Below are 26,483 nucleotides of genomic sequence, written 5' to 3'. Positions count from 1 at the left end.
GACAATGTCACCTCATCATAGTGGGATGGGGTTATAGTATGTAGATTTTTTTTTCTTTTTTATAGGATAAAAGAGAGAGAGAGAGAGAGAGAGAGAGAGAGAGAGAGAGAGAGAGAGTTGGATGGAAAAAGGGAGGACGTGAGCTTCTTGCTTGAGTATGCCTTCTTTCACATTCCAAAATATTAGAGGAACACGAGAAAGAAAACTAGGGCATATGAAAATTACAAAATCCTTTACCCAGGAAAAATTTGTTAGTAGCTTTTATGGATGGTGTTTAACTTAGGGTTATTTTGGATGGTGAGATAAGAATAGATAAGTTGAGATGCATTATGAATAGTAATGAGATTATTAATTGAAATTAGATGAGATGAGATGAGGTGAAATGTTCTATATCCAAACGGGCCCTTAATGTTCAAAACCCAAAGGCCAAAGCCCACCATCCAAGAAAGGAATAAAAGAAAAAAAGTTGTTGGCCTTTCTATCAAAAGCCCATAAAGCTATTTTGAAAATACCGCGCTCGGCCAAATATATTTTCCTTGATCTGCTAAACCCTCTCTCTCTCTCTCTCTCTACTCTAAACCCTTCCCTATTGGGAACAATCAGGTATCGAGATGCACTTTCACATTTTCCGTCACACCTTTTATTTTCTCAATCGAATATTTAGCTTTTTTTCATCTGTTATGTTTGTTATTTGTTACTAGTTTTATTTCCTAGAAAATTTGGGAAGATTTAAAGAGTTTGGGTCTTGCATAAGAATACGGTATGATTTATTCACATTGTATATCTTCAAAATCGAAAGAACAACTGAGATGCTAATCGGAAAGAAATTTTTTGTTTTTATTGTGTTCAAGTAGAGTTTCCATCCCAATAGTTCAAGTTGTATATCAGGTACCTGCATCCCCATTTTTGACTACCTTGTTCTGATTCTTATATTTCGGTATGGTTTGCAGCAGTGAATTATGCTTCATGTTTATAATAGGCGGTTTTAACAGAGCCAGCTTAGATGACTTTTTTGTATCGCTTTCTAGCTCCTAACTTATAATTAGGTGTTCTCTATTGTATTCTTCCTGTGTACTTAGACTTTGCCTATTTACTTGTTTCCATTAGGGTCTCTTTTGTTTTCGCAGATAAGATGAAATGAGTTGAGATAAAAGTTAGAAGTTAAATAAAATATTGTTATAATATATTTTTTTAATATTATTTTTGTTTGAATTTTTTACTTTATTGTGTAAAACTTTAAAAAAATTATAATAATTAAATGAAATAAATTAAAAAATTTTGTAAAAATGAACAAGACCTAAATTTTCTTTTGCTTTGAAAAAAATGTGTATAATAGGCCGTGGGTTTTGATATCTTTTGTTTAATTTCTGTAATTGTGAGAGAGACGGCCACACTGGTAGTTGCCCATTATCAACATTTACCAAAAGAATGAATTTGAACAACGTCAAAGTTCCAAAGATGCCCGGCGGCGGTGCAGCTTCTGCTTTATTTAGGGTGGGAGTCATTGGTGCACTTGGTTTGTATGGTGCTGCTAACAGTCTCTACAATGTCGAGGGAGGCCATCGAGCCATCATGTTTAACCGTATAGTTGGTGTGAAAGACCAGGTTAGTATTTTGACAAAATTGTTGTTTGTAAAATACCTTATCCTTTGTTCCAAGTTCTGTACTTCACTATATCAGTATATTAATGTTGGATGCACAGGTTTATGCTGAAGGTACACACTTTATGATTCCATGGTTTGACAGGCCCGTAATTTATGATGTCCGTGCAAAACCCCATCTTGTGGAGAGTAATTCTGGGAGCCGCGACCTCCAGATGGTAAATTTCTTTCTTGTTGCTGTTGCGGAAAATTGGCATGATTATGTTGTTAAAAGGTGGTTTTCTTCAAAGTATTTCGAAAACCATTCATGTAATTTTGAGGCTATGTTGTGTACTTTAGTTAGATTTGGAGTTGTTTTTCTTAGTACGCAACTCATCTAGAAACGTTAAAAATGATGAATAATTCTGCTTAGATTGCTACTAATCATATATGTGCGTTAAATTCCTCAAATTCTGCTTAGATTGCTACTAATCATATATGTGCGTTAAATTCCTCACTTTGTTTTCCTTTTTGGTTTAAAATTGGTCCAAGTCATGTATAAGAAGGATCATTAGGGCACTCTTTCAGTCTATATACGTGTTTGTGTTTGTGTGTGTGTGTGTGTGTGTGTGTCAATTGTATACGCACATGTGTGTATGTGTGTTGGATTTTCTTTTTCCTTTGTGTATGGATCATATTGTGGATGCAAGTGTAGAATTGTGTTTGTGCACAATACTTTGACTCTAGAAATTGTATTTAAACTAGTATAGTTGGTCAGTTAGCTTCACTATAGTGCATGACAAGCCTTCTGAGTAAACAGTAGAGACTGGAAGTTGTACCACAATAAGTGAGAAGAAATTTCTTTGGATATTTTTTTGAAAAAGGAAGAACTGCTTATAGGATAGTAGCACGCATACATGTAAATTACAATGGCGAGTGATTTTCAGCAACTTGGATAATGGTCATTGGATGATACTGAGTCCTCCCATATATATCTCTCATATAATGTTTGCCCATAAATATGGCTTTATACAGAAGTGTTGCTGCAATATTTTTTGCCTTTAAAAAGAAAGCGTTCAAAGAACCAATTTTAAAGATATTAATATATTCTTCTCTTGGTTAGTTGAAAGCCCTTTCAGAAACTTGTAACTTGCAATTGAACTACATAACTGAAAAACTTGTGGAGGAGAAAGGTTCAATACTTGTGCAGTTTTGGCCTGCATTTGAGTTATTTTCTGAATATCATATCCATCCCCGCCTATTGGGATTTTGATTTTTAGATAGTTTAATGATCAACAGTCCTTTGTGTTAAATGTTGTTGTAAAAGGATCTGTAATTTTGGATGCCAAGATAAATAAAATTTTGAAGCAGAAATAATACATGGCCTTCCTTATATTAAAGATTCACTTCTGCGCATGGACTTAAGTATTAGAGTGCAGTTAGCCGTGTGTAAAATCATGCACCTTAAAGGTTTGAAATCCTTGCTTCATCTAGTCTAGCACGTTTGGGACAATACGAATCATCAATAATATTAGTTTTTTCTCATGTTTGTTGTTCATGTTGTTTCTAGATCTAAATCTTAACTTCAGCAAAATCCCTTGAGTCTAGATGATATGAGACATTGGTGGCAGATGCTAACCCTCTGGTGCTGTTTAAACCCTGCACCCCAAGGTCAAAAGTTGCCCCCGCGCCTAGTGTACTTGACAGCCAGTCCTCGTGTGACTGCACTATTGTTTGGCATCTAGTCCTCTAGGAAAATAGGTGTTTTTTTGAATCTGGTCCTCATTTTTATCTAGTCTCATTTGTTTGACATCTACTCCAACCGGCTCAAAATACAAAAAGCCTCTGTTTTTCTCTTCCTTTTTGCCCGTCCACCTGTTGTATTGTGGGGTTCTTTTGTGCTGTATTGGAGAAGTTGAAACAGTTCTTTCCCCATGCTTGTGTGGCTCTTTTTTTTTTTTTTTTTTTAACTTATAAAAAAATGATGTGTTTTTTTAAACAGCGTACTAATTGACATATAGAAGTACATAGTGTAACGCTCCGAAAGAAATTCGATGGAAATAATTTCTTTTATTTAGATATTGGATCTGCCATGAAAACTTTGGAAAAATTCATGGATTAAAAACTAGTTAGGTTTTCGATTTGAAAGCATAGCGAATTATGATCCGCTAAGGGAATGTAATGCCATTTGGATTTTTTTAGGCACTTAGGATCATAGTGAGACAAAATGGATTGCACCGTTGGATTCTTGAGAATTTTTAGGATTTTATTGTGCAATAAAAGTTTTCATGAATTTCGGAGCTCCACGTGGTGTCTAGCATGCCATGTTATCAACCAGCTGTCACCATGCCATGTAGGATGGCCAAGTCAGCCAAAAAATACTAGGGAACCTCATTGACACATGGCACCATCACCACCCTCCATTTGGACCTCATTGTCACATGTCAAGCTTAGTACACATGTAAGAAGGATGAGTGTGAAACAAGGCAAGTTCAGGCCTTTCTTACAAAGGTCTTACACCTTTTTGAAGCCCATACCCTGCCCTCTCCAGCCATGCACCCCCTGCCCAGCCCTCACTTTTGAATTTCAAACCCCAAAAGCAAGCAACATGCCACTCGGTTTTTGCCGTTCCCTTCACACGAGTTTGAGCTCTTTTGCAAGCAACTGAGACACCTTTCTTGTACCACCTGCACAGCCCCATACCCTTTTATGTACCAGCCATTTCAGCCACCACCCCCTTCCCTCATGCCATCCGGTCACCTCAAGTCTCTCACACCAAGTCACTCATCCAACTCCACAGGCAAGAAAACATCAGCCCTATACCTCACCCTACTGAAATTCACTCTCTCTCATATCAATTCCTTTTGTCTCACACGTCCACCATAGCTCTTCCTCACTTGCACATCAACTCTTGCACAATAGAGAGAAACCGAGCGAGTAAGAAAGTGACTGGAAGAGAGCCAATCTTTGTCCAAGTGCTAGTCTTTGTAAGTCCTCTTTCTTTATCCTTTCCTCTTCTATTTTTTATACTCAAAGTTAGGAACATGATAAAATGTTTTTCTTGAAGTGAAATGGTTGGTTCTTGGTGAAGTTAGAGCATACTCAATTCGAAAAGCATGATTGTGTATGGTTCTGGAATTTTGACTTGAAATGCCATTTAGTCTTAGGAGTTGCTTGATGATTTCGGTTGTGTTGGAGTTTGATGACTTGTATGGTGTATCAAATCTTGGTTTGAGCTTGAAACACAAGTTCTCTCATTCAAAAGTTTGCACGAATCACTTAGGGTTTGTGAAACTGAAAGTTAGTGTGAGCTTTCTTTGTGAGTTGATTCTTTTGAACTCTAAAGTTTTGGTTTGGTGAGTGGATCCTCTAAACCCTTTTAATGGGAGTTAGATCTATGTGTTAAGCTTTGATTTGAAACATGAAACTTGTGATTAAGTTGAATTAGTGAATTTAACTTAAAAATGAATTTAGAATTTGTTAAAAAATGAATTTAGAATAGAAAATAGATGAGGTTTCTGAAGTTTGGGGCTGGATTGCAATTATTGAAAGTTTAGGGGCTTATTTGCAAATTCTGAAAAGTTAAGGGACAAATTTTGCAAATAGTGCTCAAAGAGTGTAGATTCTGAGAATTTTCTTTGATAAGGACATTCCTAACCTTAGTATATTGGGAGCTTTGAAGATAGGGAGTGCACAATGGCGGAGCTGCAGAATTTTCTTTGATAATGAGATATACTAACCTTCTGATAATTTTCTTTTGATAATGCTGGTGGGTGTCGCTAAGATTCATGGTAATGGTTAATTCGAACTATCATGAGGTTAGACTTAGATGACGTATTCACAGCTGGTTTAAGGACCTGTGATGTGGTGCAGTATGTAACTAGTATGAGCACACGGTCTATGGGGAACAGTGAGGTGTCCACCCACTGTAAGAATAAGAATAAGAATGAAAGAAATCTTTTTGTGAAAGCAAGCATGTTATGAAGTATGAAACTCTAATGTCGATGATGTTATTTTCTTGTAAAAGCAAGCTCATGTCAATCATGCGTACACATCGTGTTTATTGTTATGCATGCTTTGTAAACTAACGAACCAGCCTCGACGAGATCGATTAGTGAGAGGCTAAGTCTGGAGAACCTAATATATCCTCCCGTTTTTTATGTAATTTTATTTTTGGTAGCCGAGCTGCGTGAGCTACTCAACCTGTAGTTAAGAAACTATGCAGTCATCTGTAATTATGGAGTTCATACTCCAGCACTATGTCTCCTTTGAGTTAAGGTTATGTTTGTATGGATGATGAACCTATTTATGTATTAATGTTATGAAAGGTATTTTGGGATTTAGTCTATTCTGGTGCAAGTATTGGTTGAACAAAAAAAAAAATCCGCTGCGATTATTGCATATTGCTAGAAGCATGCTAGGTGCATTGTATATTATCTATCATGAACATATCCTGACGCTTCAGTCTCCTCAAATCCCAAGCGAAGATTGGGGGCATCACACCGTGTTTGGGAAACAATTATAGCTTTGTTTTAGAGTTCAATTTTCCTGCTTTTAGAGGTAGATTTATGGTCTCAAACATTTAGTACTTGGCACAATCTTCCTTCTGAATTTTTTTGTGTAAATATTGACTTTGCTGTACAGGTGAGAATTGGGCTTCGAGTTCTTACCCGCCCTGTGCCCGACCAGTTACCAACAATTTACAGAGCACTTGGTGAGAACTATAACGAAAGGGTCCTTCCTTCAATTATTCATGAAACTTTGAAAGCTGTTGTCGCCCAGTATAATGCCAGCCAGCTTATTACTCAGAGAGAGGTGAACACCAAGACATACTCAAACCTTCTTATATAGTTAAGAGCATTGGGTTAGGGGGACTGTTTGTCAAGATTTTCTCCTATGCACGTTTTTGATTATCTACCGTTTCACTAAAATAATGATTTCCATTATCCAATGTATTAAGCAAGACCAATCATTTGATACGTCCCTACTTATATTTTGTTTTTTTCCTTGTCTCTAGAAAATTCCAGTTTATATTAAATCAAGGTTGGGTTCTAACGATTGATGTAAGCTTTCAGAATTCACTGATTGATGATTGGTCTTTTATTCTTTGTAGGCTGTCAGTAGGAATATTCGGGAAATTTTGACAGCGAGGGCAGCCAATTTCAATATTGCATTGGATGATGTGTCAATCACAAGCTTAACTTTTGGAAAGGAATTTACAGCTGCAATTGAATCCAAACAGGTGGCTGCACAAGAGGCTGAGAGGGCTAAATTTATTGTGGAAAAAGCTGAACAAGACAAGAAAAGTGCCATTATCAGAGCACAGGTGAGATGGAAGAGACCTCAGACATTTAATCTTCATGTATAGATGCTGCCTTAAATTTGGTGTAGGTTTGAGCAAATGTTTATTTTCTCTCAACTCTTCATCATCTGTCGTGGAGAGATCTGCTTAGCTTATTCTTTGGTCTACCACATTTCTGGTTGATGCTGTGAGTGTCTTCATTTGGAATTAAGGATCTGGTCAGGGATTGACTTGATTGATATATTTCCACCTGAGGTCATGCTAGTGAGAAAAAATTTAGAATAGTGTAAGAAATGGAATCATGTTTGCACCATCTTTTCTTCATCAAATGCTAGTCTATTTAACGATTAGTGGCTTATTTTGTGGTTTGCTTTTGTTGACATCCTGGCCATTTTTATCAAGAACATTGAGAAAGCTTTTTGTTCCTTCAATAGTCAGTGAGATTCTATTGTTATTTTAATAGGTGCTTGGCTGTCATCGAATTCAGTAGGAAGTTCTTAAAACCTGTGGAGAATCTTTGCTAAAGCAACCTTTGAATACTGTTTTATTCTTAATAAAATGAACTAGCAGGACAATCTTCAAATGATTGTATTTTTTTAACAATAGTTGATTCTAATTTGTTAAATCAATGTGTTTTGATTCCCCATATGAAGGTCTCTCTTGTTTAACTTTTCCCACACCGATTGCCAGGGTGAGGCCAAGAGTGCACAGCTGATTGGTGAAGCTATTGCCAATAATCCGGCATTTATCACTCTCAGGAAGATTGAAGCTGCCAGAGAGATTGCACATACTGTCTCGAATTCATCCAACAAAGTTTTCCTGAGTTCAGATGATTTGTTGCTGAACCTTCAGGATATGGATTTGGAGCCTACTGGGAAGAAATAGACATAACAGGTTGAAATTGCCACCCCCCCCCCCCCCCCCCCCCCCCCCCCCAATTTTGGTTTTGTTTATAAACTTTCCAATTGTGGTGGTGATATCCTCGAAACTCGATCGGTGGTCAAATTAAATGGATAATTTTGATTGTAGTTGACTCATTGAGACAGAAATTAAGATGGCTTATCAAATTGCTGTCAATTGGGAAGCCATCATTGAGATTGCTTCAATCAGTTTTGTTTAGTAAAGTCTTCAATTGTAACAATATTGAGTTACTGACACTGGAGGAATTTCTCCATCTTATAGTATTGTACCTTTGAGAGAGAGGCATTTCATTTTCAAATTTCACTCTTTTCTGGTCTTATTTAAGAACGATTTGCTTTGAATGCATGACAGAATTAATGTTAATTAGTTTGGATTAACTTTCTTGTTTGTTTCCTTTTGATGGTGCATGAATCAGTGGGGGATTTACATAATAATCTTCTGATTAAGTCGTTAATCGAGTTCAAGTTACACATTTCTCTCTTCAATTCAAATAATTCTGCATGTAGATTAAAAACTTGAGTGGTTTCCTTCTTTTCTTTACATGACTCCACCCTCCCAGCTCTCGCTTCTCCTTTCTGTGTCTATTAAACCTTTATCTTTGTAGCAAAGACGTCACGAATTCTTCTGTTTTGTTAGTACCTGGGTTTCAAACCCCGGCCGGAATCTGGAAATTCGGGTTCAGGGCTGTACCATTTTTTTTTTTTAACAAAAGCTTATATGTTATTAATTTTTTTCAAGAAAAAAATAATGTTGAAAAGCCTTTTTTTTTTTAATCTAAAAGACTATTTTATTACAATTTTTATTAAAAAAATGCCTATATTTTATTAAAGATTTTTCATGAACTCATGTTAAACAGCATAATACCAATGCATTGAATGCTGTCCATAATAATAAAAATATATCAAAATGGAAAACTAAATTTATGTCAAAAATAGCTAAAGCTATAAGCCTATAAACAACTAATTAACTTTTTTTTAACTAAATGCATGTAAAATAAATAAAAAAATTCTAATATTCATCATGTAAAATGCATGTGACATACACGATGCAATCCACTACATATTACATTGTTTGAACTAATTTACTAAGGACATTACAAAACACATACATTGCTTTAATCAAACTCCAATACACAACAATAAACTACCATTTCACAGGATACTAATTACTTCAATAGAGCATACACCACTAAGCATGGCATTTAATTTGTTTTGAAATTCTCGTATTTTTCCTCTGCTATTTTCTGAACTCTCAATTTGAAACTAACAGCTCTGTTTTGAACACTTGTCAGGGCATGGATGAGCTGGAGCTGAAGCTTTTCTACACCAATCTTGAACTTGAATAATTGAAAATGGAAGCAACTGAAGAAATCAGAAAGAACAAGGAGTATGTGAAGAACAAGTCTAAATCTGTGTCACAACCTAAACGACAGTTCCTGGAAGTATCAAACTAAACTAACCTCAATCAGAAGTTTTGAAAGGTTTCTAAAGTATCTGCTTCCCTTCGCCTAAATTATGAGATCACTAGAGGCTTCAGAGGAAACTGACCTGAATTAAGGAAAGAAAAAGAAACCCACCTATAGTATCTTCCTTTATATCCTCGTTTGTTTTTACAATCATTCTCATCTCATCTATTGATTATAACTTTTCCAAATTTTCACACAAAATAAAAGAAACAATTCAATTTTTTCATATTTCAAAACAAAAATAATATTAAAAAAAATATTCTAACAATATTTTATTTAACTTTCAACTTTTATCTTATCTCATGACATTTGTAAAAACAAACGAGGCAATGTAACCACACTTGTTCAAGCAGGTATACACTTACCTCACAGCCTCAGCAGTATAGAAATTATCCGGTCGAGATCCGAACACTTCTCTGAAAGTGCAGTTTGCTCATAAGAACTTTCTCATCTAACAAGAAGCAAAAGTCCTCATGCAAGAACACAATCAAGACCACCCATTTCCTGTACTAAATTACACACAAGCAAAAGTCCTCAGTCTCAACCCCACAAAATAAATAACTCTTGAACATACATAGGAATATACACAACTATCCACAGATCTATAAAATAGAGAGACAGAGATCGATCCAGAGGCGGAGTTCAATGGTAAGAATCTCCAAATAAACACAACTGTTCAGGAAGAATCTGAAACCAAGGGCATAAATATATTGGGTTTTAGGGCATCCTAGATAAGCATGAAACTAAAAAAAAAAAAAAAAAAAAGTCACTAATCTGTAGCTTAATGTAGCTTTATGCAGGGATGTAGACTTGTAGTCATACCTCAAATCTTGAAGGATCACTGCTTCATAACAAACAGAAAAATATTATAAACAGTGGCATTTTGACTTTTGTTATAGCTAGCTGCTTGTTGATCCATCTCTAGAAGGCCAGCTTCATCAATATCAATATAGACAAGAAAACTGCAAACAAGAAAGATAATATTTAACCAAAAAGAATCCATAGGAACAAAAGCTAAATAAGGAGGATGGGGATAAATAAGGAGTCATTCTTCCAATATGTAAAGCGATGTTTGATTCTGGTGCATCATCAATGAAAAGCACTGAAAAATAAGGATAATAGCCAACAAACAAAACAAATAACTAAGTAGCACAATGAATTTCTCAAATAGAAAGTTAAATGAGACCAAGAAATCACAAATGTGCCTAAAAAATCACGCAGATGAAGCTGTTTGAGGCAGCCGTTCGAAGAAGTGCTTTGTGTAATTGAGTTGGATACTCGAGGCTCAGTTGAAAATGAAGCTGGATGATCTTCTAAAAAAATATTAAAAATTAAGTTAAATATTAAGAGAACATTACTTGCTCTCTGAGTCTCTATGCAACATTGTGGAAGCGTACACACTTTCCAAATGAGTCCTAAATATATAAAAACCATTCCTGTTTAAGGATAATTAAGATAAAAGAAACATATTTGAAGTATTATCGTACATGGAATAAGGTTTCAAATATTTAAATTAGTAATTAGACATGTATGGCATATATAAAAGTAGAGAAATTCTATTTGCATTTCCCACTCGGGGATTGCATGTGCAAATCCTTTATTAAATAGAAGAAAGTACTATTTTGAAAATGATATTATTGTAATTTTAAAAAGGATAATAGCATAGGTTTCACTGAATCTGGATCTGTCATTTTATTTAGATTGAAAAATGTTTTTTTATCATTATTTTTACTATCATTTTTCATTATTTCTTATTTCTTGATGTGTCGTAAAATAATTTGCGAACAAGTTAAATCAAATAATTGTTGTTATATTAAGGGATGATAAAATTATATTTAATTAAAACATAAAAGATGATTATAATTAACATCTCTTTAATAACTGTTATAAGTGACTTGAAAAGTGAGAGATATTATATATATGGGAGCTGACCTATTATTGGAATCTAAATCAATCCAATATTCATCTTTTTATCTTTCTCCTCGATATTAAGGCTCCATAGAAGAGATCTGCTAGCTATTAACAAGCTGGTGTATCAATACAGTACCAGTACTTGTTCATGTGAGTGTGGGATTGAGCTATTACATGAGCTATAAAAAATCTAAACATTATCTATTATTTGATGTAACAGACCTCTCCAATATCAGTAGCAAGTATGAAACATGACTGGAATTATTCGCATGGTCAAAGGGTTGGTCATTGATTTTTTTACGCCGATGAGAAAGTTCAAGAGTTTGGGTTCACTTGATAGATGGGTTTTGTGTGAGCTTAATTGTCCATTGGTGCCGGTTGTTGAGCGTAGGTTAAGGTTGATTGCTTGGTCTTCATCGAAAGTGGGTATGGTCAAGCTCAATGTGGATGGGGGTTCCATTGGGAACCCAGTGTATCTGGTGGTGGAGGTATTGTGCGGAATGCAAATGGGCAAGTACTTGGGGGATTTGCACATTGTTATGGGCATGCTACTAATATCATCGTTGAGTGACGTGCTTTCCTAGATGGTCTACGTCTTTGCCAGCAGTTGGGGTTGAGGGATTTGGTGGTGAAGTCGGATTCTAGTGTTATTATTGGTTGGTTCATCTTGGGAGCTTGTAATTATTGATATTTGTGAAATTTTTAGCAGGAAGCATAGTCTATTATTTTTACTCTTAATATTCAGTTTGCTCATGTATTTAGAGAAGCAAATATGCTAGCAAATTTTTTGGGAAAATTTGGTACTAATGGTGGGAATTGGGATTTCTTGGGTGAGGAGTACGAGTTGGGGAGGCTTAGGGGTCTTATTATTATGGATAGGTTGGGTATTCTGTATGTTAGACGTTAAGTTATGTTGGAGCTTTGTTGGAGATTCTTTGATGTAATTAGGATTGTTCCTCCATCATAAGTGAGGGTTTATTAATAAAATTAGAGATGAGTCACTCCTGAACATGTGGCTCCAACTCTTTAAAAAAAAAAAAAAATATGAAACATGATCCAATATTAGATGTTGTTCTAGAAATTTCGTATGATATTAAATGTATCAAGTAACCCTGCATTCTAACCTTCATTTGATCTGGGTTTACTATAATCCTTTTATTCAAATACGTACTTTTAACAATTCAGAAACTGATAGATGGAACATGTAAGCCTAATTACGTACATTAAATATTGAGGTCAGATTGTAGGAAGTGTTTGAATTAAAAATTGTAAAATATCTCAATTTCAATTTTATAATTACATAGGCACAAATTTCAAAATATTTTGAATATAAATAGTATATCGTGTTGTCACATACACTACAATAAAAATCACTTTTTACAACTGTTGCAAAAAGTTCATTTTGTCGTTGCCAAAACGTATTTGCAATGATTTTCGTCACCATACTCTCGCAAATGCAACCATGGAAAAGTATATCCTGACAATGATTTTTTTCATTGCAAATAATTATTATAGCTACAAAATTTGATCGTTGCAAATCAATTTATCGTCGTCGTTTATGTCTTCACGATAACATGTACATTCATTCATTGCAAAATATATGTTTATTTGCGACGAAATGTACATTCATTGCAAAAGAATGTAATTACAATCGAAATGTATCTTAATTGTTGCAATTGCAATTAAATATGTTTATTGCAATGAAATCTACATTTGTTGCAAATAAATGTCTATTTGTAACGAATTATATGCAAATTGATAGTTGTAAAAAAAAATTATTTCCACCAAATGTATTTCACTGCAAATAGTCTTACATAAGATAAATAAAAATACAATATCACATATTAGGGATAGGGTTCATCATCTAGTCAAACATGTAATAAGGACTAATTCATGTATTATAATAATTAAAAATGAATCCAACGTAGACAATATGCAACCTCAACCAAGATGATGCGAAAAAATTATTTGTGTTATTTTTAAACCACAGCCTAACATATATTTATATAAGAAACTTCACTTGAACCATCACACTACAATTATCAACATCTATATATATATATATATATATATTGTTTTCGAAACATCAATACTCGATTCAATATATATACACTTGACTGCATAGCATCAATTCACAAATTCTTCTAAACACTTCCATATACGCAATTTAATTAATAAAACATACCAGCATGCTTGTTGTCCATATAATTCAATCTAACAAAATTACTCATACTCCATCCATCTAGCACGTAATAAGATTCATACATCTTCAAAATGTTACCATCTTGCAACTATAATCATACACACCGCACAACATTAAGAATAAAAAATAGATCACGTTAAACACAATCTATCCACATTCTTGGACATCATGGTTCTCATATAAAATTATAATCCATAGACCATTGTATTTAATTAAAAATCTACCAAAACTCTTCAACTAAATCAATATACATACACGCATCAATTAAATCCATTATCCGTTTAAATTGATCAATATACAACAAGCCAACATAACCACATGGTTTCACAATTTCTCAACCCAATACAACATGCATCATGCTTCACAATTTGCGAACCTCCACAATCCAAATATTTCACATGGCATTCGGCCACTTTACAAACTACACAACTATCCCATCCCTTCACACAAAGCATGACCACATCACAACTACACATTAATCCCATCACTTCTCAATTTATCACAATAAACACATTCAATCAAGTAAGCATATTAACCTAAGAGATTTGGAATTAAGGGTTATACCAAAATTGAAGGGCTAAGTAATGGCACACTGAGGAGATCGGGACAAAGTGTTGTGAATGGGAGTTGCTTGGCCGATTTTCAATGCACGAGCAAGGGGGTGGAGGTACACAAAATTAATTTTACTTCCATTTTGTGTACTGTCCATGAAATTATATGTTTTAGTTGTTTAATTTTATTTGAGATTGATCTTAAAAGTTATGGATATAGATTTAGTGTCTCAAAACCTGAAGTACTTAGATTCATGTTTAGCTTAACTTTTGATGAGCACCGTTAACTCATCAAAAGGACGATCCCTAAACACAACAACACACTAGAATTGCAGCCTCCACCTTGTCCACAATACAAGTGTACAACAAAAAGAAGACCTCTTATTGCAAGTCCCTAAACAAGACCCCTTCCTTTCTTTTTCAAAAATAAAACACCCAAAATCAACAGCAAGAGTTATTAGTATCATTCTAGATATCCACATAAGTAAAATGGATCCAAATAATGTACATGAAATAGCAGTCACCATTATCTTCTATCATGCATTTAAGCAATGGAGGCTTTCCTTCATCATCATCAGTCAGAAAAAGATGTTGACCTATTCTCCTAAGTATCAAATGAATAATGGAATATGCAACTTTCTCGAAAGTGGGTACACCAAAAAGAAATGATACTTGTAAAAAGTTTTTAAAGAACACTGAATCAGTCAACTTAATGTTATAGACTAAATAAAGATCTACAATAAGGACTATAAACATAGTTGTAAATACACCCACAAAAACTTAATATAGCCATTCAAGACCAAACTTATTGGAAATCTTGTAGGTATGCCACTAAGTGGGCCATATTAGATCATGTTCACAACTGATATAAATGCAAAGTCACATAAATTAAGTAAGAGCAATATTAAGCATTATACGAGTTGCAAATGTTGTTCTTTTTTGCTCATTGCAAATGACCAAACTTGAAAAAAAGAGCAACTCACTTTTTCGAGTAACACATAGTAGAATTGGGTTCATTTGTGCATTCAAACCATCAACCCTCGATCGTAATCCAACTGAAGCCAACATGTTTGGGTTGGATTTTCTTGGGTTCACATGTTGGTTTGGCAGGTTTGGATTTTCATTTTCATGTTATTGAGTTCTGGAATCTTAGTCTTAGGGTTTCATTTTGATATTATTGAGTTCTGAAATTTCAAGCTGAACAAAATTGGGTGTATTTCTAGTACAAAAAAAGAGAGGAAGAATAATATGTGGGTTTCACTTTGTTATTTGACATAATCATGGAATTGGATTTCAGTTTGAAGAGGCAAACTGTGTTATAATAGCAAAAAATTAGATGCTTGTAGATATGTTTTATTTCCTTCCACTTCTTCATTTTATTGTTTTTTTCTTTTCCAGATAATATGCATATTATGGCTTAACTTTGCTTGATAATTTTAATTTAATTTCTTTGCTTCTGGATCTATGTAGAATATTATAGAGCCCTGAACTGAACGAAGCACCTAGGTGTCTTAGTTGAATGCTCCAATAGTATTTGGTTGTTGGTGTAAATGGTCAGAATATGTTGGGTAAGCTTCTCTTCTTGGCTTTCTCATCCCATAGTTTTAGCATGATGTATGTAAAGATGATTAAGTTCCAAACTAGATCATTTTTGTTTTACTTCAAGATGGTATTTGTCTACATTAATGGTCTTATTCTTAGGTATTTGTGCACATGTGAATGGGGTGTCATGCTTATAAATACATATGCATGCTTGTCTATGGTTGTCTAAACAGTTCTGTTATATAACTCCTTATGATTTATTGATGTTGGATATGTTATTGTTGCATATTGTTCGAAAATCTTTTTCTCTATATAGCTGCATAAATGTGCTTGTAACATGTTTTTTTTAACCATTGGTACAACTCTCCCTATGTGGAAATTTTTATTTTGGGGGTGGTTATGAATCTCTACTAAGGTGTGCATTCATAAGCTTTCTATCTTTATTAACTCTCGAATTCAGTTGCAATTGCTTTACATGGTTTTATAATTCATAAATCCAGATATCAACAACTTTATCGTCTATTGTTTGGCAAATTACTAGTATGACAAATAAAACAGATAGCAACAACTATATTTGCAAATTCACCTTTTACGGAAGGAAAGCCAAATGGTTATTTTGGTTTGAGGAGGTTTCAAAACGTTCTCTTATTTGACCAGTCACATTTGGATTGATACTAGTAGTAATTGAACTGACATGATTCCTTTTATTTTCGATGACTCCTTAGGATTAGTTCCCCTTATTTCTTTTTGTTTCTATAACTTTTCACTTATGAATAAAATAGTAGATGATGTTGCTCTTTAATCACTCCAATATATCTGCTAATATTTTGTTTCTGAGTGTCTGTTGAGCTTTGTTGTGTGGGCTGTTAATTAAGATGAATCATTAGCATCCAGTTGAGTTATCTTCAAAGTAAAGATCCTAGGATTTGTGCACTTTTGCCTCTACTGATATCTCTTTGCTTGTTCAGAATGAAGGATTGCCATAATTGGCTCCTCTCCTATTGAATTAATGGTCATGATTAGACTAGAATCCACTTTTGAACCTCTAGGGATTGGCTCAAGTGATAAATGCCTTAGGTTTGAGATTCTTGCTTATTATCATGGAGAAAGAAAACTTATGAGCACCATTATTTTATTTTGAGTGGGACTATCAACTCATTGTGATGCTCTATTTGTCTTCTTTTTCTTTTCTTTTTATGGACTAATTGCTTTATATATATATATACATATATATATATATATATAAATTCAACTAATTGATTTATGTTATTATATTTAATATAGTGTCTAGACCTTATACTGATACTCATTATGAAACTTTAGCTTTAGTGTGGCCTCAAAAGTGATAGTTAGGTGTCCTTTTTTTAGTTACTTATCACTTAAAAGGCTTGGTTGTAATGGTTACCCTGGACAGTTTTTTTTTTTATATGTTTCAGTTCTAATTTATTTTTTAACATTGGATGTTGTGTAATGTAGAAATACTAGAGCTTTACACACTAAATCACCCAATTGAACAAAATGGGGAGGCGGTCTTCACATTAGTCTCATAGAAAGCATATCTTTCATCATTTTGCTCTTATACTATATAAGAAAAATAAGCATTTGTGATAGATTATTTACGTCGATAACGACTATTTGACATAAAATAATCATTTTCGCTGGAAATAACTAATAACAAATTAAATGATGTTACCGGTTTGATCTTTTTTCATATTTTAACAATCTAGTACTGTTCCTTTTTTGTTAGTTGTAGTTGCTAGTATCAAAAACTTAATTATATGCTGCCCAAATTTTTAATACACATTATGTCAGAAACATTTGTTATTTGAGAAGTTAATCTTAGTTGATTTGATTTTCATAGCTTTTTTTTGTGCCATAAGTTGTATAAATTTATGTTCTTATGCATAGGATATTTATGTTACCTACTTTTCAATATCATTTGAAGGGTATGCCATCTATTGGAAAAGTCCCCTTAATCGAGTAAAGGTAATTTCCACCGGACTCTTTCTTTGTAGTTATTTTCTAACTTTCCAAGAAGAAGTTATTTTTTTATTTTCATTCTTTATAATTATCTAGAAGCTATTTGCTTGGTTAGCTTGCAAGAAGCGTCTATTTATAGGGATTTAAATTATCAACTCTTTCAACAACAGAAGTTCACCAAATAAATTAATGATTTTTATGGGATTGACCTCTTTTGCTATTGTATGAATTTGCTTACAACACCAACAGCTGTAGCTTCTATCACTACAACTTATGCTATTCAATCATTAGCTAAATTCATTCCAAAAACTTGCAGCGTACAGTTGTTGTTTGGGTAGGCATAATGCACAAAGGAGGTTTCTATGTATGTTAGTTTTGCTTTTGAGATTGAGAATGGACCAAATGTGCATATTCGTGATGGTAGAATCTATTTTTTTCAATTGGATAATTTAATATCTAATGTTTTTCATGATATCCAATTTTGCATGAATAATTGAACTCTAGTTAACATACTAGTATCTAATGTTTCTCATATCAAAATCTACATCAATAATTGAAATTTAGTACAACATGGCAAAGAGCATAACTACAATTTATATTTAGCTGTTTGATTAACAAAACTCTGGAGCATTTTTAGGAAACATGATTTTGGCTTTCTTTGCACAAGATGGATATGCTAATAAAGAATAATGACTATAAAGTATGCATGTTGCCTTTGTCTTTACTCCAAGTACTTCTTCTTCAATGATTCCATGTAGAAATTAAGTATGTCTCGATTTAGTAAATTTAGTAATTGCTTCTCTTTGTTTGCTAAATTTTGGAGGTCATGTTTTGCCACGCAAAGTGAGTTTATGTTTGTGTTGAGAAGATGTCAACACAAACATTAACACAAGTTGAGACAAGAGCAATACACCAAGGGAACATCACAAGATTAATGGCAGCTATAGACTTTTTTGAAGATCGTTCTCCTATCATGCTCTTTAATCTATATAATTAATTATGTTGTTTTAGTTTTTTTTTTTTTTTTTGGATGGATCAAAGTTGTTTTTATAATATTGAGTTGGTGAAATTGATAGCACAGTTTGTACATGTTTGTTTGAAATTGTTATATGATGTTCTGTTGAATTTGAATCTTCATTGCGTTCATATTTATGTTTGTAGGCATATATTATGTCATTCTTTTTCTAATTTTGGATTCGTTCACATTTCATCGGTTCTATAGTCTATAATTTTTTTTTGAATTTTTTTTTTTCTATTTGGGGCAATATGTTGTGGCCGCAAATATTTTGTTCTACCAGAATAGGTTATTTCTATCAATAACTTATTAGTGCAAATAAATTCATCTTTGAGAGAGCCTTTAGATGTATGCTGCCAGTATAGTAATTTGCAGCGATTGCTATTTGTAGAGAAAAAAAATTATTGACAAAATTTTTTTGTCACAAAAAATATTTTGCATCAATATGTTAATGCTGCAAATAAGTATTCCCAAAAATGATGAATGAGTAGAACGACTTATTTCTGGCAATTTTTGTTCTTATTTGTGACAAATAGAGTTGTTGGAATAACTAAATTTTGCAGTTTTGTCAAATAAGATATTTAAGTTGGCATTTTATTTTCTGCAATCTTGCGGCCGATCTTTTTTGCGAGAAAAAAGTTTTTTGCAGCAGTTTTTTATGCCTTTTGTGGCAAAATTAATCCCTACAACAAGCCATATTTTTTCCTGGCAAAGAGTCTAATTCCTTAAGTGACTAAGAAATTCCAACTTCCTCACCAAAACTGACAAGAGTCTAACTCTTGGCAAAATTCTTTAAATTTTTAATGCATTTTCTAAATTATCTAGTTGGTTCAGAAAATAAAAACGTAAATGAAATCATGGATTGCAAAGTCAAAGTTGAAATTCCCTTTCCAAATGAAAATGATAATAAAAAAATCTGTTCAACTTCAAGTATGTAAAAATGACACATAAAAAACAAAAACACCAAACACGTCTGTGCAAAACTAAACATTGAAATTCGAAGTTACAATTTAAAAAAGAAAAACATGATTGGAGAAAATCTCTTCAAATTCAGAAATTATTGGTTTATAAATAGTACTAGCAATTAAGGAGAGAAATTATAATAAAATCAACTAGAAAAAAAAAATTAAAGTTCACAAGAAAGACTCCAAAATTAGCAGAAACATAGCAATTAAATCCATCAATTTTGACAAAATAACAACTCAAACAAATTTCAAAACTAATGCAAATAGAAAATTGAAAAATAGCATAAAAATAGGAAGCTACCATCGAACACAATTAAAAACAGAATCTCGTGATATTCCAGGTCTTGAAATGATCAAGATAATAGTAAATATGAAAATAGGTTGACCTGCCTCCTGCAAGCATGTTTGGGCAGTACCAGCGGGTTTTCGATGAGTGGTGTTGTCAATAACGACGGGTGGTGGCGTTGCTACTGCATAGAGGAGCGTGTGTGCATTGGCCTGTTCACTAACTTGGCTCGACCCGAAAACCAATTTTTGACTTGACCCAAATATGTTCCCACTACAACAAAAAGGGTCTTTTGGGACGAAAAAAAATCGTCCCAAGCTTGTGCCAAAAGGTATATTGAGACGAAAATTATCATTTCGTCCTAAAAATATCTTTTGGAATGAAATTGAAGGAAACCGTTCGAACGGGAATTTCTTTTGTCACGGTTGAAATTCGTCTTAAAATATCGTTCAAACGGAAACAATTTTACATTCAAACAGTAGTAACGTGTTTGAACGATAACAAAATATGTTTGAACAAACATGAATTCGTTCGAATGGCATGAATGTAGCTTTGCGTTTGAACGTTAAAGGGTCAGATCAAACGGTATATTGGTTCGAACGGTATAAGTTATGTTTGAACACTATGGAGATAAATGACTTTCAAACATTATGTGATCGTTCGAACTCGACGAAAATAAATTACGTTCGAACATTATGTTAGCATTCGAACGATAACTATTTTATTTAAAGTGAATAATAGAAACTCAAATAGACATTCATAATATTTGAAAACATACATTAGAAATTGTTTAACACTCATAAAAGTTTTATAATAAGTGCGAACTAAATAAATAACCATGAGATGGACATTGTTCATACATAAATAAATAATCCAAAAATTTGTACGTAAAAAACCATCAATTGCTTGGATGCATGTACTGTTTCATAAGCTGCTGCATTTGGAGTTGCATCTCTCTTCTGAACTCTTCTTATTGTTCTTCATGTTGTTGATGTGCATCTCCATATCTGCTTGTTTTGCCAGCTGAGCCTCTAACTCATGCTGCATTGCAGTCAATTCTTCGATTCTGGAATTCACATTCTCTAGCTCTATAGAAGTCATAAATGTATTCCCAGAAGAAGAGGAAGAGGGAGAAGGCTTTACACAGCGACCCAAACCCCTCAAATATCATGAATGTTGACCCAGGACTTGTGTAAAAATATCAATATCACTTGTTGAGGAATTTTAACCTGACGCAGATTCAGTACGTAGGGCAACCATTTTATCCTAGACATATATAAGATAAAGAATTAATATCGTCATAAATATTCTAATATATTTAATGAAAATAGGTTATAATACTTACATAATTTTCACGGGTATCAGGATGAGTCTACTCTCCATTACGATCAATGTGTGATGCAGCATAAAATTTTGTCAGATCATAATTGGTATCTGAATCTTGTTACAATAAATGTGTTAAGATATAAAGTCATTATGATTCATCCAAATAATTAACTATATCCAAAAAAAAAATAGCAATACCAATTTCTTAGAGAGACGATGGAAAGATCTTGAGCCTGCATGATGATTAATTTTTAATTTTGATCTATTTGTTTTGTTTATAGAACTTCGCTCCTGAAAAGAAATTGAAAATATTATGAAGCAAAATGACAAATAGGACAAGTAAAATAATTAAATTTAATTATACCTGATATGATGGATCCTCAAATATGTCACAAAGTTTTTCTCACTCAGAAGGTCGGACATCCTGAAAATGATGTTGGCGTGCATCTTCCTTCTTCTCAAACTTATTATAATGCTCATGATACATCGCCTTATATTTGCGGAATGCATCACCAATAAGCTCTTCCACAGTTTTACGCTCCTCTTTCCGACCAAAATTTAATTCGAAATCATCCTTAAAAAAATAGTCACAAACACATTATCATTTATAATATTCTAAATTTAAGTAAAATATAGAAATTTATTCTACTAAATCAATATTTTAAACATTACCAAACAATGCTTCTTGATAAGCTCTTTAACATCTTAGGAGACTTTCTTCCATCAAGTCGTTGCCAAAGGTGCGTAAGTTCGTGTAAGAGCACCCACATGCGATGCAAGCCAAGCTGCTGGTTGTCCTTCACCCCCAGGATGTTCGTCAGGAATGTTAACCTTGATCTTACCCACCTTCCGATATTTTTCCAACGTCACCCCTTTAGTGGTGTCTCGACCTTGACGAGATTGTACTGTAGACTCTATAAAATATAACATTGTAATCACCTTTATTTATATGTCTATTATAGGACCTTAATTGATAACTTTTATGAGTATTAGATTTTTACCTTATTTTGTAGAGTCAATCTCTAATGGTGAGTCTGAAGAAGAGTTAGGAACAAGTGGATATGGGTTGCGAACTTCCTTCCTCTTTGACAGCATAATTTCAAACTACTGATACATTCAATAAGTAAAATATTTGTTATCAAGTGTAATGTTAACACATAATTGGTCAATCATAATCTGTATCAGTTTTATTTGACAATTCGCTCTCATCATCTATAGATACTTCAGATGATTCATCATTTTCCTCAACTATTTTAAATAGTATTATTAAATCTTAACTATTTTATTTTAATTTAAAGATTTAATAGTATTTTAATTTAAATATTAATTTTATTAATTTAGAATTAACTATTTAAGTGTTATTAAATCCTAACTATATTTGTATTTTAATTTAAAGATTTAGTAGTACATATAATTTAAATATTAATTTTATTAATTTCGAATTAAGTATTTAAGTATTATTAAATCTTAACTATTTTATTTCAATTTAAAGATTTAATAGTATTTTAATTTAAATTTAATTTTATTAATTTAGAATTAACTATTTAAGTGTTTTTAATTCCTAACTATATTTGTATTTTAATTTAAAGATTTAGTAGTAAAAATAATTTAAATATTAATTTTATTAATTTAGAATTAAGTATTTAAGTATTATTAAATCTTTAACTATTTTATTTTAATTTAAAGATTTAGTAGTACATATAATTTATAACTATATTAACTATATTTGTATTCTAATTGTAAATACATTAATGTATAATTTACGTTCGAACGGTGATACACTATGTTCGAACATAACATACACGTTCGAATGGTAATCCTAACCCGTTCGAACGTGTTCATTCCAGATTTCAGTCGTCTTCAACAATCGAAAACCCCATTAATCCGAGAATACAAATTTCTCACAGCAACACAAACAACAATATCAATAGCATACAAATTTCTAATATTGAAAAATATTATATTCAAACCAAAATGAGAATATAAAAGGCATATCTGAATTTTTTGAGATGAAAATGTAAGGAGATTAGATTAGATGTCGTGTGAATGAGCTCCCCAACAAGTAGTAATCTAAGAATAATTGAGTGAGATGTTAATATTTTGAGTTTGGGGGCTAGTTTGAGGAAGAATGGCTCTAGTTCACGAATGGACTGATCTATTTCGTAAGAGAGTGAGAGTGGCGTGCGGGAGGAGAGCGAGATTGTGAGGTTCTGAAGTGTATTTGCAGAAGATTTCCTGTTCGAAAGGTTATTTACTAACCGTTCAAATGTGAAAATATTTAGCAAGAATAAATTCTGATGGGAACCAAGGTGGGCCTAGTCTTAAAGATCATTTGCAAATTCCAGATGGGCCAATTACAAGATCAAGGGCCAAGAAGATCAAGGAATCAATGCACGGATTGGTGCAATCCACTTGAGATGAAGCTAGCAAGAGTCCAACACTCAAGATGGGCTTGAAGAAGGAGAACCAACTTTGATCCACTTGATTCAAGCTGTGGAAGACATGACTTAGAGATAGGGTCTATTATTATTAGAGACTTCCAATTTGGTTAAATGATTTATTTTATTAGTTTAGAATAAGTGGACTTGAAGATGCCTAGCCCACACGTCTTATTTTTAATGAACTAGGGTTTTTCAGAAGGCCTTATATTTTGGCCAAGGGCTTATTTGGAAAGTTACTTTTTAGGAATTAGGGTTTCAAGAGGTACTGTAGTGTTACTGTAGTTGTACTGTAGCCGCGGGTACTGTAGCGTGACACTATTCATCACAACATTTTGGGTAAAAAGGGACTTTATTTTGGCTAGGATTTTAATTAGGTTTAGTTTAAATACTCATTGTAGCCTCATTTGAAGGTTAGACAATATTGAATGTTATTTGTGAGTTGAGTTTTCTCCTCTTGTTCTTGATTGAACTCTTGAACTTATCAAAGGTAAATCACAACCTTTGTGGCGTTCTTCCTTTGTAATCTAGGTTCTTGAGACAGGTTCTTCAATGGGTCTAGATTTTGATATAATCTAGGTTCTTGAAACGAGTTCTCATCAGATCTAGGTTTTTCCATCCATTGACTTGAATTTGGCTTTCTTGAAGAGTTTTCAAATTGATTGTGGGTTCAAGGGATTTCATTCCCGGTGGGCCTAGTCTTAAAGATTATTTACAAATTCCAGATGGGCCAATTACAAGATCAAGGGCCAAGAAGATCAAGAAATCAATGCACGGATTGGTGCAATCCACTTGAGATGAAGCTAGCAAGAGCCCAACACTCAAGATGGGTTTGAAGAAGGAGAACCAGTTTTGATCCACTTGATTCAAGCTGTGGAAGACATGACTTAGAGATAGGGCCTATTGTTATTAGAGACTTCCAATTTGGTTAAATGATTTATTTTGTTAGTTTAGAATAAGTGAGCTTGAAGATGCCTAGCCCACACGTCTTATATTTAATGAACTAGGGTTTTTGAGAAGGTCTTGTATTTTGACCAAGGGCTTATTTGGAAAGTTACTTTTTAGAAATTAGGGTTTCAAGAAGTACTGTAGTGTTACTGTAGCCGTACTGTAGCCGCGGGTACTGTAGCGTGACACTGTTCATCAGGGCATTTTGGGTAAAAATGGGCTTTATTTTGGCTATAGTTTTAATTAGGTTTAGTTTAAATACTCATTGTAGCCTCATTTGAACGTTAGACAATATTGAATGTTATTTGTGAGTTGAGTTTTCTTCTTTTATTCTTGATTGAACTCTTGAACTTATTAAAGGTAAATCACAACTTTTGTGGCGTTCCTCCTTTGTAATCTAGGTTCTTGAGACAGATTCTTCAACGGGTCTAAATTTTGATATAATCTAGGTTCTTGAAACGAGTTCTCATCGGGTCTAGGTTTTTCCATCCATTGACTTGAATTTGACTTTCTTGGAGAGTTTTCAAATTGATTGTGGGTTCAAGGGATTTCATTCTCGCGGGTTCATATCAAATTCTCTCCTAACTTTTCACGTTCGAACGTACAAATAATATGTTCGAACGTTAATGGATGCTTTCCCGCTCGATCATTAATCATTCGAACGTTATTGTTAACAGTTCAAACGATTTGGTAAATGTTTATTAATATTTTTTTAACACTATACCCTTCAAATAAAAGAACAACATTAATATATAGAGATATATTAGATAATACTATAGTTTAGTAACATAGTAATATCATATTATAATATATAATCGATAGTGTCATCTAATTAAACCATAACTAAAATATAATATGTTAATATATTAGACTATATAGATAACATATATATAGTGTCATCTAATTAGATTATAACTAAAATATATTATGTTAATATATTAGACTATAATATAACATATATATAGTATCATATATAATGTCATCTATAATACTAGCATAGATAGTGTCATCTAATTAAACCAAAACTAAAATATAATATGTTAATATATTAGACTATATAGATAACATATATATAGTGTCATCTAATTAGATTATAACTAAAATATATTATGTTAATATATTATACTATATATATAACATATATATAGTATCATATATAATGTCATCTATAGTACTAGTATAGATAGTGTCATCTAATTAGACCATAAATACTTAATTAATATCTTAATATACTAGACTATAGATAACATATATATACTATTATATATAATGTCATCTAATTAGACTATAACTAAAATAATAATATATTAATATATTAGTATAATATTTAAATGTATTGAAGTAGACCGTTCGAACGTATTTACTAAGTGTTCGAACGGTATTGCATAAATAAGTTCTCGCGGACAGTCCTTTTCACAGACGTTCTAACAATTAACAAAACTTCGTTTTCTCCGAGTGAACCGTCCATCTCTGCCGTTTAAAGCCGCTGTCGCCACCGTGAACAATGCCCAATCGAAGCCTCTTTCTCTAAACATCGGTATGCTATTTTTCTAACTATTTTACCGTTTAAATTTAAGTTTTTGATGGATTATTTGTTTAAATTAAGATAAAACAATTTATCCATCAATACTAACCGTAGATTTGCTTAAATTCATTGTAAGGATTCTATCGATTTCAATGGCTGAGTTGACTCAGCGAAGGCGCTGAGTTAAATTCGCATACCGTTCGAACGCTTGTTAGTGAGTTCGAATGGTACAATCCAAACAAGTAGTAGACCGTTCGAAGGAATGGTATATAGCCAAACAGGTTTGCATACCGTTCAAACATTATTTTAAGCATTCGAACAGAATAATTAATTTTAGTAACATTAGTGAATCGATGTTTTTATTTCATATTGTAGTTCTATTAAATCTTTACGAGAATAGATATTATATTATAATTAAATTAATATAGAAATTTATCACATTTTGTTTTATATTTAATTTCTATTAATTATTTAATCTAATTAATATTAAATAATATAATATTATTTTTATAAAATTTTGTTATT

The 26,483-nt window shown here is 32.8% G+C and overlaps 1 protein-coding gene across 1 annotated transcript; it reads left to right on the top strand.

Moving 5' to 3' along the window:
* Nucleotides 1-1,363: 1,363 nt before the first annotated feature.
* On the top strand, nt 1,364-9,292 carry LOC121258431 (prohibitin-1, mitochondrial-like). Its single transcript, XM_041159942.1, has 6 exons — nt 1,364-1,605; nt 1,703-1,819; nt 6,225-6,395; nt 6,694-6,906; nt 7,573-7,776; nt 9,095-9,292. Exons 1-5 carry the CDS (start codon nt 1,429-1,431, stop codon nt 7,765-7,767), a joined length of 873 nt encoding a protein of 290 aa, XP_041015876.1. The 5' UTR covers nt 1,364-1,428; the 3' UTR covers nt 7,768-7,776; nt 9,095-9,292.
* Nucleotides 9,293-26,483: the final 17,191 nt, after the last annotated feature.

This window comes from Juglans microcarpa x Juglans regia, chromosome 3S (genome assembly GCF_004785595.1).
Source record: "Juglans microcarpa x Juglans regia isolate MS1-56 chromosome 3S, Jm3101_v1.0, whole genome shotgun sequence".
Classification (NCBI taxonomy): domain Eukaryota; kingdom Viridiplantae; phylum Streptophyta; class Magnoliopsida; order Fagales; family Juglandaceae; genus Juglans; species Juglans microcarpa x Juglans regia.
The sequence above is the reverse complement of the archived record's forward strand: the minus strand, read 5'-3'. Positions and strand labels throughout refer to the sequence as shown.

What these genes read in the sequence shown, in the direction of transcription:
- LOC121258431 (XM_041159942.1), top strand. Translation starts at nt 1,429, where the DNA reads ATGAATTTGAACAACGTCAAAGTTCCAAAGATGCCCGGCGGCGGTGCA. An exon ending in TAGTTGGTGTGAAAGACCAG is followed by an intron (nt 1,606 to 1,702) that starts GTTAGTATTTTG and finishes TTGGATGCACAG; the next exon opens with GTTTATGCTGAAGGTACACA. An exon ending in AGCTTATTACTCAGAGAGAG is followed by an intron (nt 6,396 to 6,693) that starts GTGAACACCAAG and finishes TATTCTTTGTAG; the next exon opens with GCTGTCAGTAGGAATATTCG.